Source organism: Artibeus jamaicensis, unplaced genomic scaffold (genome assembly GCF_021234435.1).
Source record: "Artibeus jamaicensis isolate MK-2021 breed Jamaican fruit bat unplaced genomic scaffold, CSHL_Jam_final scaffold_1964, whole genome shotgun sequence".
Taxonomy (NCBI): Eukaryota; Metazoa; Chordata; class Mammalia; order Chiroptera; family Phyllostomidae; genus Artibeus; species Artibeus jamaicensis.
Window position 1 is genome coordinate 57,558,565 of NW_026522030.1, and position 16,835 is coordinate 57,575,399.

A 16,835-nucleotide genomic window follows, 5' to 3' on the forward strand; every position below is an offset into this window, starting at 1 on the left:
TACAAAGGAGAAAATGGCAATGAATAAATACCTATCAATCATAACTTTCAATGTAAGTGGGTTAAATATTCCAATCAAAAAACATAGATAGCAGCATGGGAAAGAAACACAAACCATATATATGCTGTCTAAAAGAGACTCACGTCACAGTGAAAGATTTTCACAGGCTAAAAGTAAGGGATGAAAAAAAAATTTCCATGCAAGTGGAGACCAAAAAAAAGCTGGGGTAGCAATACTTATGTCTGACAAAATAAATTTTAAAACAAAGGTCATAATAAAGAGACAAGGAAGGCCACTACATAATACTAAAAGGATCAGCCCAACAAGAGGATATAAATTATGTAAACATCTATGCATCCAATGTAGAAGCTCCTAAACATATGAAGAAAATCTTGGTCGACTTTAAGAAGAGATCAGTAGCAATATAATCATTGCTAGAGATTTTAACACATCACTGTCAACAGTGGATAGATCTTCCAGACAAAAAATCAACAAGGACACATCTACAGCAAATCACACACTAGATCAAATGGTTTTCATTGAATTTACAGAACATTTCATCCCAAAGCAACATCCTTTTCAAGGGCACATGGATCATTCTCAAAGATAGAACACATGGTAGGACACAAAATGAGTCTTTTTTTTCTTTTCAAATTTTATTTTTCTTTTTCAAAAATATATAATCTTTATTATATTTTCCCATGAGTTAATAAATTCAAAAATTGAAATCACATCAAGTATTTTCTCAAATCACAATGGCTTGAAACTAGTAAGCAATCTCAATGAAGAAACTCAAAAACATACAAATACATGGAGGCTAAATAACATGTTATTAAATGATAAGTGGGTTAAGAATGAGATTAACAGATTCGTCTGTACTTCGCCAAGATGGAGATATAGGTGAAAACATTCTGCCTTCTCTCACAACAAAGTTTAAAAATAACAAAGTTTTAGCAACAAAAATGCAGCCAAACCACAGAAAATTGAACTACATGGAAGTCTGACAATAATGAACCATTCAGCCAAACCGGTAAGAGGGGCAAAGCCAGCAGCAGAGTGGGGTCGGGCAGGAAAGATTCACCAAACCCACCCGGGCACTTGACCCAGATACCCAGGCAGTGGGCAGATCCCAGGTGTGGAGTAGCAGCGGATGGACCCACTGAGGGCGCAAGGCGGCAGGCTGATCTCAGTCACCCATTTCCGTGCAGATAAACCAGCAAAGGAGCAAGCAGGGAGCTGGACTGAGCAGGCCCCAGCAGCATGAAGCAGCAGAGGGGACCGCTATTGTCCCTCTCTGACCCCACCCCCACATACAGTGTCACAAAACAGCGACCTGGGGAGCCCCGCCCTGGTGAACAACTAAGGCTCCCTCCTCATACCTAAGAGGCACAAACAGAGCAAATTATTATGGCTCAAGAAGAATAGCTCAAAGCCCCAGAGCCAATAACTCTAAGCAATGGAGAAACAACCAAAAATTCAAATGCACAGTTCAAAACACTGGTGATCAGGATGCTCCCAGAACTGGTTAATTTTAGTCACAAATTAGAGGAACATATGATGGCTAACCTAATTGAAATGAAGGGAAATGCACAGGAAACCAATAGTAATGGAAAGGAAACTGGGACTCAAATCAAAGAGTGGACCAGAAAGAGGAAAAAAATGACCAAACAGAAAAGAATGAAGAAACAAGAATTCAAAAAAAATGAGGAGAGGCTTAGGAACCTTCAGGACATCTTTAAACATTCCAACATCTGAATTATAGGGGTACCAGAAGGGGAAGAGGAACAGCCACCAGTGGAAAACTTATTTGAACAAATAATAAAGGAGAACTTCCCCAATCTGGCAAAGGAAATAGATTTCTAGGAAATCCAGGAAGCTCAGAGAGTCCCAAAGAAGTTGGACCCAAGAAGGAACACACCAAGACACATCATCATTACATTAGCCAAGATTAAAATGAAGGAGAGAATCCTACAAGCAGCAAGAGATAAGGGGACAGTCACCTACAAAGGAGTTCCCATCAGGCTGTCAGCTGATTTCTCAAAAGAGACCTTACAGGCAAGAAGGGGCTGGAAAGAAGTATTCCAAGTCATGAAATCCAAAGACCTACAACCAAGATTGCTCTATCCAGCAAAACTTTCATTTAGAATGGAAGGACAGATAAAGTGCTTCTCAGATAAGATCAAATTCAAGGAGTTCATCATCACCAAGCCCTTATTAAATAAAATCTTAAAGGGACTTACCTAAGAAAATGAAGATAAAAAAGATGAACAGTGAAAGGACAGCAAACTCACAGTTATTAAGAACTACACCGAAAACAAAAGCAAAGTAACAGGACAGCCAGATCAGGAGCAGAACCATAGAAATGAAGATCACACAGAGGGTTAGCAACAGGGGAGTGGGAGGAGGAGAAGGGGGAAAAGGTACAGAAAATAAGTAGCATAGATGGTAGGTAGAAAATAGACAGGGGGGACAAGAATAGTATGGGAAATATAGAATCTAAAGAACTTGAGACACGTAGTCATAAATGAAAAGGGGGGAATGGCAGGGGATGGGGGAATATGCAGGGTGGAGGGGAATGAAGGAGAGTAATAGAACAACTGTAATGGCAAAATCAATAAAATATATTTTAAAAAAGAAAAATAAAAGGCATCCAAATGAGAAAGAAGGAAGTAAATTTGTGTTTGCAGGTGACATGCTATTGTACTTTGAAAACTCTATATGCTTCACCAAAAACACTACTAGACCTAATAATTGAATTAGCAAAGCAGTGTGATACAAAATCAATACTCAGAAGTTGATGGTATTTTTATGCACCAATAATGAACTATCAAAAAGAAAAACTATGAAAATAATCCCATTTGTTATTACAGCAACAACAAAAATAAGTACCTAGGAATAAATTTAAGCAACAAGGGAAAGGAGCTGTACTTGGAAAACTGTAGGATGCTGAAGAAAGAATGCACAAATAAATGAAAGCATAGACCATATTCATGAATAGGAAGAATTCATATGATTAAAATCCATACCATCCAAAGCAATCTGTAGATTCAACCCAATCCCTAATAAAATACCAATAACATATTTCACAGATCTAGGACAAATACTCCAAAAATTTATATAAAACCAAAAGACCTAGAATAGCCTTAGCAATCTTGAGAAAGAAGAAGAAGTTAGAGGCATCACAATACCTGGTATCAAGCTACACCAAAAGGCAGGGGTCACCAAAGCCCGTGCCACACACTGGTACTGGTCTGTGGCCTGTTAGGAACCAAGTCATGAGGAAAGCTCACTGGTGCTCTGACTCCTGCCCTCCACCTGTTCTGCCAATACATGGAACCAAAAAGTTTGAGGACTGCTGCTATAAGGCTACCAGAATCAAGACAGTCTGGTACTGGCATAAGAACAAACACACAGATCAGTGGAACAGAATAGACAGCCCAGACACCAACCTATGTCTCTATGGTCAATTAAAATTTGACAAAGGGGCAAGAGTGTACAATGGAGTAAAGACAGTCTCTTGAATAAATGGTGTTGGGAGAACTGTACTGTTACATGCAAACAAAATAAAACTAGACCAGCATCTTACACCATACACCAAAAACTCCAATGAATAAAAGACTTAATTTTGTAAGTCATAATACCCTAAAATTCCTAGAGAAGAACATAGGCACCAAAATTTCAGATAATATTGCTATTCATATAGCAATATTTTTGTCACTATGTCCCCTTGGGCAAGAGAAACAGAGGAAAAAGTAAATAAATGGGACTACATCGAATTAAAAAGCTCCTGCACAGCTAAAGAAATCAACATCAAAATGAAAACCCACTGAATGGAAGAACATATTTGCCAAGAATTGGACAATGGTTTAACCTCCAAAGTGTATGAAGTACTTATATGACTCAACACAAGGAAGACAAAAAATTCAATTTAAAAATGAGCAAAAGACCTGAATAGACACTTCTCCAAGGAGGACATACAGATGGCCCATAGACACATGAAAATATGTTCAACATCACTAGCCATCAGAGAGATGCAAGTTCAAAGCACAGTGAGATATCACCTCACAGATATGGTCAGAAAAGTCATCATTAATAAATCAACCAAACAACAAGTACTGGTGAGGATGTGGAGAGAAGGGAACCCTAGTGCACTGTTAGTAGCAATGCAGAGGGTGCAACCACTGCAACACAGGTTGGAATTTCCTCAAAAACTTAAACGTGGAACTTTCTTTTGACCCAGAGATTCCACTGCTGAGAATATATCTTAAGAATTGCTAGTCACCAAGTCAGAAGAATGTAAGTACCTTTATGTTCAAAGCAGCATTGTTTACAATAGCCAAGGTTTGGAAACATCCTCGGTGTCTCTCATTAGATGAATGGATGAAAATGCTGTGGTATATTCACACAGTGGGACACAATGCAGCCGTACAAATGAAAGAATCCTTACCTTTTGCAACATTGTGGATGGAGCTGGAGACTACTATGGTAAGTCAAATTAGCTTGTTGATGAAAGACAAATACTATATGATCTCACTTATAAGTGATGCCTAATGAACAACACAATGTGTAAAACAGAAACAGGGGCATAGGAACATGGACCAGACTGACAGCTGTAAGAGGAGAGGTGGGAGCTGGGGACTGGTTGAGAGAAGCTAAAGAGATTAGTCAAAGAACATATCTGCATGATTCATGGGCATGGACCCTGGGGCGCCCTCCTACAAGCATTCCTCCTCCCCTTAGTTCACATCCATGGGTAGTACATATAAGTTCTTTGCCTTCTCCATTTCCTATACTATTCTTAAGTCCCCCTGTCTTTTTGTACCTACTATTTATGTTTCTCATTCCCTGTACCATTTCCCTCATTCTCCCATCCTCCCTGCACTGATAACCCTCCATGTTACTTCCATTTCTATGATTCCGTTGCTGTTCTCATTGTTTGTTCAGCTTGTTTTTGCTTTTTTAGGTTCAGTTGTTGATAGCTGTACCTTTATTGTCATTTTAATGTTCACGGTTTTGATCATCTTTTTTTCTTAGATAAGCCCTTTTAACATTTCATATGATAATATAGACTTGGTGATGATAAACTCCTTTAACTTGACTGTATCTGAGAAGAACTATATCTGTATTCCATTCTAAATGAGAGCTCTGCTGTATAGAGTAATCTTGGGTAGAGGTCCTTGCCTTTCATGACTTGGAATACTTCTTTCCAGCCCCTTCTTGCCTGTAAAGTCTCTTTTGAGAAATCAGCTGACAGTCTGATGGGAACTCCTTTGTAGGTAACTGTCTCTTTTTCTCTTGCTGCTTTTAAGATTCTCTCTTTATCTTTAATCTTGGCTAATGTCATTTGATGTGCTTTGGTGTGTTCTTCCTTGGGTCCAACCTCTTTGGGAGTCTCTGAGCTTCCAGGATTTTCTGAAAGACTATTTCTTTTGTCAGGTTGGGGAAGTTTTCCTTCATTATTTTTTAAATTTGTCTTAAGTGTCTTCTTTTTTCTCTTCTGTTTCTGGCACCCATGTGATTTCAATGTTGAAATGTTGGAAGTTGTCCTGGAGGTTCCTAAGCCTCTCCTCGTTTTTTAAAATTTTTGTTTATTTATTCTGCTCTGGTTGAATGTTTATTTCTTCCTTCTGTTTCAAATTGTTGATACCAGTCCCTGTTACCTTCTTATCACTGTTGGTTCCTTGTACATTTTTCTTTATTTCACTTTGCATAGCCTTCACTTTTCCCTCTATTTTGTGTTCATACTCAACCATTTCTGTGAGCATCCTGATTACCAGTGCTTTGAACTGTGCATCTGACAGGTTGGCTATCTCTTCATCTCTTAGCTCTATTTTTGGAGCTTTGATCTGTTCTTTCATTTGGGCTGTACTTTTTTTTTTTTTTGTCTCAGCAGGCTTGGTATATAATTAGTGGCAGAGCCTTAGATATTCACCAGGACAGGGCTACCTTTGTTGCTGTGTTGTGGCACTGCATGCAGGGTGGGAGGGGTCTGAGAGGGAACAATGCCACTTGCTGGGTTCTTGGTCAGCTTTCAATCACTCCCTCAACTACCCATAAGCAAATTGGTTCCTTCTGGTGTTGATTCTGGGGTCAGTGAGCTTGTATACATTCTAGGACCCTGTGAGTCTCTCCAACGATTTCTCCTGTGAAGCTGGGAGTTTCTCCTGCTACTACAACCCCCATGGGTTTTTTCAGTCAGAGGTTTTGAGGCTTTATTTTCTCACATTGGAACCCTGGGTTGAACAGTCTGTCTCCATCCCCGGCTGTTCCTCCCAGTTTATCCACATGCGAATGTGGGACCACTAGCAGCCAACTGTCCCTACCTATTCTAGCCGATGCCTTGCTGTATGACCTCTCCACCCCAGCTGCCTATCTCCACCCTTCCTATCTGTATGAATGTTTCTTTTTTAACTCTTTGGTTGTTGGAAATCTATACAGTACAATTTTCTAGCAGTTCTGGTTATTTTTTGTTTTAGGTTTGTTGTTGTCCCTCTTTTGGTGGTGGGAGGAGGTACAGAGTTCCTACATATGGCTCCACCTTGGTGGGAAGTTCAAAATATTTACATTTAAAATGAAGTTGTTCTTAACAACAGGAAGAAAGAACCTGATAGCTTCATCATTAGTATAGTTGGTTATTATTAAGATATACGGATTCCATTGAATTGGGACCTCTCATTTTTGATCAACTATGGTTGAAATGCATTATTACTTTATATTAGTTTCAGGTGTAGAGTATAGTGGTTAGATATTTACCATATATAATTTATAGTATGGTAAGTCTAATACCTATATGCTACCATAAATATTTCCTTTTCCTGTCTGAAATACAGAAATGAGTTTCAATAACATTGTAATAATGATGTATTACTATTACTATACAGTGAGGATTCCTTCTTTTGTCCCAGTGACATGGAAGGCTGCTGGAAACCCAGGCATCCTCGTAAGAGGTCAGCACACAAACTCTCACTCACAGGTACTCATGTTGGGCTCCCAAGGAGAGATGGTGGCTTGGGGAGCACCAAAGACATGTAGGGAGAAAATGAACTCGATGGCTTCAGGGCAAGGGCCAAAGGAACACCTGCCAATGTTCCTGGGTGGAGCCATCCTCTCCAGTCATATAGATTCAACACAATGAAAAAACCAATGGCATTTTTCACAGAGCGAGAACAAATAATCCTAAAAATTATATGTAACCTGAAAAGACCCAAAATAGCCACAGCAATCTTAAGAAAGAAGAATGAAATGGAAGGTATCACACAGCCTTCTATCAAACTACACAATAAGACCATAGCAATCAAACCAGCATGAGACTGGCATAAAAACAGACAAACAAACCAAGTAAAATAGAAGAATAGAGAGCCCAGAAATAAACCCATGCCTAGTATTCAATTAATATATGACAAAGGAGGCAAGAACTTACAAAGGGGTAAAGATGGTCTATTCCATAAATGGTATTAAGAAAATTGTAGAGATACATGTAAAAAAGTGAAACTAGATCACCTTCTTATACCATACACAAGAATAAACTGAAAACTGACTAAAATTTGAATGCAGGACTTTAAACCATATAACTTCTATAAGAAAACATAAGCAGCACACATTCTGACATTGCTTTTAGTAATATTTTTTGACATATGTCCTTGGGCAAGGAAAATAAAAGAAAAAATAAACCAATGTGATTCCATCATGCTAAAAAATGTTTTGTACAGCAAAGGAAACCATCAACAAAATGAAAAGCCAACTTATTGAAAAAGAGAAGATATTTGCCAATAAGATATACAAATTTAAAAACAACCCCTACAACTCAACACCAAATGACAAACAATCCAATTTGAAAATGGGCAGAAGACTTAAATAGATATGTCTCCAAAGAGGACATGCAGATGTCCAACAAATGAGGAGTTGCTCAATATCACTACTCATCAAACAAATGCAAATTAAAACCACAATGAGATATCACCTTGCACCTGTCAGAATGCATACCATCAATAAATCAACAAACTATAACTGTTGGTACGGTTTTGGAAAAGGGGAACCCTCATACACTGTTGGTGAATTGTAAACTGCTGCAGCCACTCTGAAAACAGTATGGAGGTTCCTAAAAAATTTAAAAATAGGACTACCATATGACCCAGCAATTCTACTTTGAGGTGTTTATCCAAATAAATGCAAAACACTAATTTGAAAAGTTATATGAACTACTAGGTTCACTGAAGCATTATTTACAATAGCCAAGATATGGGAAAAATCCAAGTGAATAAAAAACAAAACGAAACACTGGTACAGGTATACAACAGAATATTACTCAGAGATAGAAATAATGAAATTTCGCCATTTGCAACAGTATAGAAGGGTCCAGGTAGAAGGCATTATGCTAAGTGAAATAAGTCAGATAGAGACAGACAAGTACCTTATGATTTCACTTATAAATGAAATCTAAAGAAACAAAATAAATGCACAAGAAAACACAAACAGATTCACATATACAATGAAGAAAGTGAGGATTACCAGATGGAAGTGGTGGGGGAATGGGTAAAAAAGCTGAAGGGAGTGAGAAATTACAAAACAGTCATAAAGATGTCAAGTAGGACATAAGGAAGATAACCAATAATATTGTAAATAATAATTATGTATGGTGCCCAATGGGTACTAGCATCATCAGGGAATCACTCCCTTAAAGTACACAATTGTCTAACCACTGTGCTGTATGCCTGAAGCAAATATCCAATAAAATAAAAGAAGTAGTTGAAATGGAATTAGTTATTTACATTTGGAATCTTGGCTACACAGTAAAAGTAAAATATGCTCTGGCAGTGAGTATCAGGGGTAGTTTATAATTTAGGCTACCTTCAGTTTTCTCTGAAAAATAATAGGAAATAACAGGAAAGTAATAGAAAGTATAAGCCCTGAAGAATGAGTAAGAGTTTAACTATTGTGTGGGAGGCGGAATTTCCCAGTGTTGAAAAAATAATGGCTCCCAAGGGAAGGGCCTGGTTCATTTGGCCAGAATGGTTGGACTGTACTGACAGAGATTATGGCTGTAATGAGGCAATGGAAAGGGGCTTCAGTGATAGACTATGTGAAAGATGTTAGACTTCATCCTAGGTTACTTTAGGATTTAAAGCTCGAGAGTAAGTTGACCACTTAAGATCAGGCACAGAAAATTTATTAGTATCACAGCTCTTAAAGTGTGCTCTGTGGGCTTCCAGGGGTCCCCTAGAAACTTTGAGGAGATCCGTGAGGTCATAATCACTTTTACAATAATGTCAAGACATTATTTGCCTTTCTTTTTTTTTTTACCACATTAACAACTTGCACTGAAGGTGTAAAAACAAGGGTTGATAAGGCTACTGGTGCTTATGTCAGTCAGGGCAGTAGCACAAAAATGGACCAGTAATTATTGTATTTTTCACTATAATATAGGTGAAGTTAAAGAAGCCAGTTTCACCTAAGAATGCCCTTGATGCAATAGTGAGATTATCATTTCAGTACATTTTACCTTTGAGTATACACCTTTTAATATTCTCTGTGAGAGTCTTTTCCAGGTCCTGGGCGACAAGCACTTTTGCTGCATGGTGATTGTTGCGAGAAGCCACACCGTCCTTTGACTTGTAAGCTAAAATAGCCGCTCTTTTCACAAAAGCCATTTTTAATTGAAAGAATGACAGACAAACTGTGGTCATTAAAAATTGGGCATTTGATAGACATTTTCTCAAGGTATCTATGAAATGAAACTGTCACTTCAAGAAAAACATTTGTTGCACATTGTAACAGTAGAGTTCACAATAGAATATTAGAATTTTAGACAATCTAGTACTGTGAAGTTGACAACTTCACAATACTTAAAGGTTTTCATGATGACAACAATGGTGATATTAATGAATGAATTACTTGACCATACAAATTAAAACATACATAGATTTGTAAAATCTGAATATCGCAGCGAAGCAACATTTTCCAAATGATCAATGCATACAGGATAAAACCGCACATGTGTAAAAGAAAACTATTCAAAGGATAGACAGGTTGACAGGTTTTATGTAGCAGAAGTTTAACAGTTTACTGTTCTAGGCTGGTCTGACGGTAGTAGATTATCAGAACTCAACTCAAAGTTCACTGTTTGAGTTTTATACTCCACATTGCAAGTAATGCTTAAGAAACTACCCTTTACTGAGCTCTGGTGTGATAGATATTACATTATATAAATATATTTTCTAGAATCAACTTAACTTTATTTTTCTAAGATATTCTTAATCATGATGAATTGTTTTATTAGTGTGATTTTAATTCTGTCAGAGTGGAAAGCATATGAAATTGGGACAATACTGATAGGGTTTGATTCCAAGTTGTGCTACTCAATAGCTCCCATGGTCTGTTGTATTTGCACATAGTAGGTACCAATAAATGAGAGTTGTTATCATCTAAGGACATGCAGTGGAGGATAATCTGCTGTGTAAGGGTTTAGTAAGTTTGCTGAAAAGATTAAAAAATGCTTACTATAAAGTGCTCAGAGCAGGTTCTGTTACAGACAGAACACTCAGTGAAGGTTAGCTTTTATTACAGGTTTTAATGTTATTTAGAAGTCAAACTGATTTTAATGCATGAGTCCAGTCTATTTGCAATTTGTGTGTTTGATAATCCTATGAGTTAAACTTGGTGTATAACTTTGACTGCTTCTGCAAATTTTAAGAACAGTGTTTTAATTTTCATTACTTTCTAAATTTGTCATTTTATGTTTTCTCTCTGACTTGACTATAATTTGTCATTATGGTTTCAAAAACCTAAATCGTGGTTTAAAATTTGTTTTATACTAATTTAGGCATTGTTATCTGAGCACGCAACTTACCATATCTTTTTCCTTTGGGAGAATTTTCTTTGTAGTTTAATGTAGGATAATTTTTGTGAGTGACTTATACATATTTGCATGAGATTATATTTCCTGCTCTAGTTCATAGTGCCCCAGAGTCTGAGTTTCTGATGTACTCTTTGAAGGTATCGTTTCCAATTCTTCTCGTTCTTTTTATTATTTACATTATTTTTATTGACAAAGAGCATTGTGCTACAATTTCAATGCTAACATCAACTTTCTGGTCACATTTCTTTATAGTGCTAAAGTTTGTGCTTAGTGCTTTATACTACTTGAACATTAGCTCCATGTCTTTTCTAATTTAACTATAGACTCCATTGTCTCCTGTGGGTATCTTCCCTCTTTCTCAAATGTAACCCATTTTCATTGAATTCTCGGCCATGCCACTGTTGACGTCGATGCTGCCAGCTCCATTGACTTTTCTCCACTGTGTTTTCTTGCTTTGTCTGTGCCCACGTTTTCTGTTGCTGTTTTAGTATTAAGCTTTTGCTATTATTTGATTTTAGGCTTTTCTCCCCATGCAGAGAAATCATGGTGTTTGTGTTTAAAACCAATCAAGCGTTTTTTTCTTTTATTAAATTACTACATCTGTTATCTTAATCACTTTATGTTTGGTTCTTAAATTCATTGGTTATGCTCACTGTTTGCATTACTTTTTATGTTTGACACTTGCTACACTCCCTCCAACTCCCCAGTTGTCATTACAGATGACTTATGTTTTAAAGCAATTTAAAGTTTTCTTAATTTTTGAATGAAAAATTGCATAATGCTTTAAGAACAATTTTAAACTAATTTTAACTATTATTTGCTCCCAGTTGCTACTGGACTGTTGCTTTTCGTCAGCATAGTTAAGTGTGCATTAGAAACAAAACAAATAGATATGCATGTGAATTATGGTCATGTATAAGCAGATGAGAAGGTCTAAAAGTTTTTGAATAGAAGTTGAGTCCATACTAGAGAAAATAAAAATATATTAATTTTGGATGCTCTCAGAATAACAGTAAGTTGAATGCAGTATGCTAAATTAGTGCCACATATTCCAAATCTCAACATCAAAAATTCTTTAGGAGTCATGTCAATAAGATGGTAATCAATTTGAATTTAACAGTTGTCATGTTAAGATAAAGCAGGGGTATCAAACTCATTTTCACTGGGGCCACATTAGCCTCTCTGTTGTGTTCAAAGGGCTGAATGTAATTTCGGGACTTTATAAATGTAACTACTCCTGAACTAGGGGCAAGGAGCTCGGCTCTGCCACTGGGTAGAAACAAGGTGTTTGGTCGGATAAAACAAGGTGGAGGACCTGATTTGGCCCAAGGGACTTGTGTTTGCCACCTGTGAGATGGAGGATGATTATAGAACAATGAGTTTCATATTTTTATCTATCTTGTAAGCTGGATCTGAAGACAGTACTCATCCTGGAAGAGAAAATCTTTTTGAAGGAAGATAACATGGTTGCCATCATTAGTCATCATAGCTTCTGATGTATTTTCCTAGACTTACTCTGAAACTGTAGCCAGGCTCACTTACAGTGAAGAAAATAACTGAAAATAAGTATGTGAGTGTCACATAGACTACCCCATTCCCGCCCCTCTGCCGCCTGGCCATCTGCTACAGTGGGCATTTAGTAGCCTTTCTTTGGTGATTCATTAAGCAGTGATGCAGTGGATCAAACTAAAACTATGAAAGAATAAAGACTTTAGGCAACCTTCCTTCTGTGTACTCCAGGCCCTCAGCTTTGGAGTCTTGCTTGGCTAGTTGGGTGGGTGGGGAGGGGGGGGGGGGGGGGGGGGGGTGGAATGCAGCCCCAACCAAAAATATGGAACTTTGGTGTTGTACTGCCATCTACTGGATATACGTCAAATACTGGCTTAGAGACTGGTGTCTGGGCTCTCTTCCCTGACCCACAGCTGGAAAGAAGGCAGGAGATTAGAAATAAAAGAAAAATTTTGATGTGCTACCCCTTTGAAGACAAAGAGACAAATGTATAAATAATGCAAAGTGTCCTAATTCATAATAGTAATTCTAATAGTGAGAAATTTATGTTTTAGATCCACATATTTATTCATCTTCTTACCCCAGAGTAAGTTTACATATTTGATTGCTCTATTAGTATAAACAGCCCAATTTAAACCAAAAGAGACATTTATATTTAATTAACAGTATTGTTTGCAAAATTGTTGTTGTGTTTGTTGTCCTCCCTGATTGCCTTACACTGAATCAAGCACCACACTAAGACAATTACTCCAATGTGAATACTTGACCTTGGGATGAAGGGTTTTTGTTTCGGGTTTCTTTTTTCTCCAAGAATCCTTAAGTTCTGTTATCCCACCTTCTCCATCAATAACTTTCTAAGTTCTACATATCACTTTCTTTCACAGAACATATTCAGCAGCAAGAGACCAAGCACCAAAATTTTCTTTTTTAAGATTTTTATTTCTTTATCTTTAGAGAGAAAGGGAAGGAGAGAGGGAGAGAAGCATCAATGTGTGGTTGCTTCTCTAGTGAGTCCCCTGCTGGGAATTGGCCTGCAAGCCAGGCACGTGCCCTGACTGGGAATTGAACCAGGATCCTTTGGTTTGCAGGCTGGTGCTCAATCCACTGAGCTACACCAGCCAGGGCAGCACCAAAGTTTTTAGAGTCAGAAGAAAATTCACTGTCCAGGAAGAGATTCACTGATATGAGTAGCTCATGGTGAGTCTAGAAATGTGATCTTTTTCCAGCCAGGTTTAGAAACCTTTTTGTAATAATTAGTCCATATCATTCTAATGATATGGACTAGAGAAAGCTAAATTTCATCTCTATCCCTTGGAGCTAAGTCCCTGATTTCCCTCTGAAGAAATCTGAACCCAGGATTCTGGTCCAGGAAGAACATGGCTGATGATGATGACTCTCTGGGTCTCACTATGAAGTGCTGAATGAGGAAGACTATGAGCTGGGACCCTTGGAATTACTGAAAAATGATTGTCTAGGCACCAGTCGGGCTCAAAGAGCAACGTGGAAAGAAAGCAGTCAGGTAGGAGGCTGTGGGACAGAAATCAGGTGCACGGGGAAACAATTCAAAGCAGGAGATAGTAGGAGAAAATGCCTGGATACAATCTTATGTGATTCTTCCCTTTGAACTTTTAAAACCTCCACTGACTAGTTATGCGATCCTGGGACAGGTGCTAAATCTCTCTGATACTTAGTTTCCTGACCTGTAAAATGGCAATAACGTACTTGTGCCTATCTCAGGTGTGCTGGTGAGGAGGGCTAAGTCCGGTTACATGTGTAAGAGTTCGACCCAGGGCCAGGGTGGCACCTGCTTGTAACAGAAACAGTCATAATAACCCCAGGACCCACAGGGTTCTTACACTGAGACAGAAATCCAGCCATGCTGGCCATGTGTCCAGAGGTTCCCAGGCAGACTTGATTTTCCCAGTGTAAGCCCTGGGGAAATTCAGTGCCCTCTCTACCTCCCCTGAATTTCCCTTTCTTTCATGCATCCAGGTTTTTCACTGGGCCTGAAAGGATTGAATCTGCTGCCCTTGCCCAGGATGTGGCCCCAGGGACTATGTGGATCCACAGAGGCAGAGCAGCAGCAAAAGCAGGTAAGATTTTCCTGAAATTCTGTGTAAACAAGGCAGGGGAGACCAGGAGCAAATGTGCTTTTCTGGAGGGGAGGTTGGGGGACGGGAATGGGGCAAAAACCTAGCCAGGTGACAGGGATATACAGCAGTCGGGGTCCTCCTTGGAGGAGGATATATATCCTCCCTCTGGTGTCTGTGCCCTGGAAGCAGTCAGAGTCCTCAGCTCCCCTCAGAAAGCCCCATGTCTTGGCTGTCCCGAGAGGACTGAAAGGAAGGGGCTGCTACTTAAGGGTGAATCAGGATTGCCTGGGGCTTCTCACCTTTAGCTTTGTGGGCGGGAGGGGGGGCATTAATATTTTTAAGCCTTGCAGGGTTAGGGTGGTGAGCAGAGCACTCCAGAGATAACAGGGATGAGTTCAGGGTGAACACAGCAGCTGAGATATTCCCATGGTTCTGCTGAAAGCCAGTCAGAGTCTGACTTTAGGGCCAGAGAGCCTGGGGTAGAGAGTTGAAGCAGTAGGCTCCCTGGTCGAGTTCCAGAGACACCTACCTGCCTCTTCCATTTTAATTCTGGAGAGGCTCAGGCCACATTTATTGCCAAATCTGTGTGGCTTCCTTGAGTTTTAAACTCCTGGAAGACAGAGGAGTATTTTAGAAAGAACATCTAATAGGTGCCCTGTACCTTTTAATGTGGGTGGTTCTATGAATCAAGTTGAAATAAAAACTGCCATGCTGAATTTGTTTCAAGAAATTTATTTTCTAAGGTAAAAGATTAAATAAATTAAAAATAACTTAATGAATAATTTAATTAAATATCAAAAAGTCTCGCTGTCCTTACAAAGGCAGTGCATAGTTGTCCATCAAAGAGTGACCAGCTGAAGCATGCCTGAGGTCATGGTCGGCGTTGGTCCTTCCCAGAGGCACAGGCTGACAGATGTTCAGTTTTTGAAGACAAAATCTGTCAGTTTGTAAAGGACAGAAAAGTTCTTGAGGATGTGCCCTCGGACTACTATCCAGGCACATCTGCTGTACGACTTGTCCTCCAGATAATCTTCAATCCTTGAGTAATATTCCTTTAGGTGCTCCTGGGTGATGTTTTCTTTCAAGGTGAACTTTTTCTCCTTCATGATTTCCCTCCGGGCTGGCTCCAAATGGTCCATCTGCCAACTGAGTTCCTCAAAGAGTTTCTCAATGATGGTCTCATTCCAGCCCGTGCTAGAGAAATTTCTATTGAAAAGATCAAAGGTCTGATTGAGCATCTCATGGATGACCAATATGGCTCCCTCCTTCCGGAACTTCTGTAGTTTAATCTCCTCGGGAAACTTGAAGTCCATCCTGTCCTGGAGGCAATAGTGAGAGGTTCCATTCAACTGATTTATGAGAGTCCAAGAGGCTGAGATACTGCCTCTGTGTCGGAACCGAGGCACATCGTACTTCATGGAAAGAGCTGTGGTGGAGAAACACAAGAGCAGAGCCATCTGGACGATGCCCACATTGGCCATGATGACGAGAGAAACGGTACTGCTTACTTCCACCTAGGCACCGAGGCACAGAGGCAAAGGCTTCCAAAGTGCTCCCAGAGTGAATGAACTTTCTCCATGAGTATGGGCTATTTATAAGGCCATCTAGCCTTTCTGTCTCAGGAGAATTTCCCATTTTCAGTTCTCCTTTTCAGTTTTCTGTTGCCATTTTTCATATGTTACATATTTCGTATATGTTCCTTTTTCAATTCACTGACATACAATATCATATTAGTTTGAGGTATAGGACATAGTGATTAGCCTACCTTACAACCTGATCACCCACAAAAGTCTAGTACCCATGTGGCACCACACAAAGGTATTACAACATCATTGACTGTATTCCCCAGGCTGCACTTTACATCACCGAGACTATTCTGTAACTGCCAATTTGTACTTCTGATTCCTTTATGTTTTCCCCTAGCCTCTCAATCTCTCTCCCATTGGGCAACCATCAATTTGGCATCTGTATCTATGAATCTCTTTCTGTATTTTTTGTTCATTGATTTTGTTTTTTAGATTCTACAAATAGGTGAAATCAGTGGGTATTTGTATTTCTCTGACTTATTTCACTTAGCATAAAGCCTTCTATCTGGGCCCTCCCATAGTGTCACAAATGACAGGATTTTATTCTTTTTTACGGCTGAGTAATATTTCACTGTATAGATATGTACCACCTTGTTTTATTTGCTAGTTTATCAAGGGGCATTGGGTTGCTTCCATATCTTGAGTGTTGTAAATAATGCTGCAATACACATAAGTGTACATATATCTTTTTGAATTAATGTTTTAGATTTTCGTAGAATCAATACCCAGAAGTGGAATTGCTGGGTCACATGGTAGTTCTCTTTTTCATTTTTTGAGGGAACTTGATACTGG

The 16,835-nt window shown here is 38.9% G+C and overlaps 1 protein-coding gene across 1 annotated transcript; it reads right to left on the bottom strand.

The window, feature by feature from the left end:
- Positions 1-15,268: 15,268 nt before the first annotated feature.
- Positions 15,269-16,001, bottom strand: IFNB1 (interferon beta 1). Its single transcript, XM_037153906.2, has one exon. It carries the CDS (start codon positions 15,936-15,938, stop codon positions 15,375-15,377), a length of 564 nt encoding a protein of 187 aa, XP_037009801.2. The 5' UTR covers positions 15,939-16,001; the 3' UTR covers positions 15,269-15,374.
- Between the last annotated feature and the right edge of the window lie 834 nt (positions 16,002-16,835).

Bases quoted from the DNA above. Each gene is read 5' to 3' on its own strand.
- IFNB1 (XM_037153906.2), bottom strand. From the start codon at position 15,938: ATGGCCAATGTGGGCATCGTCCAGATGGCTCTGCTCTTGTGTTTCTCC.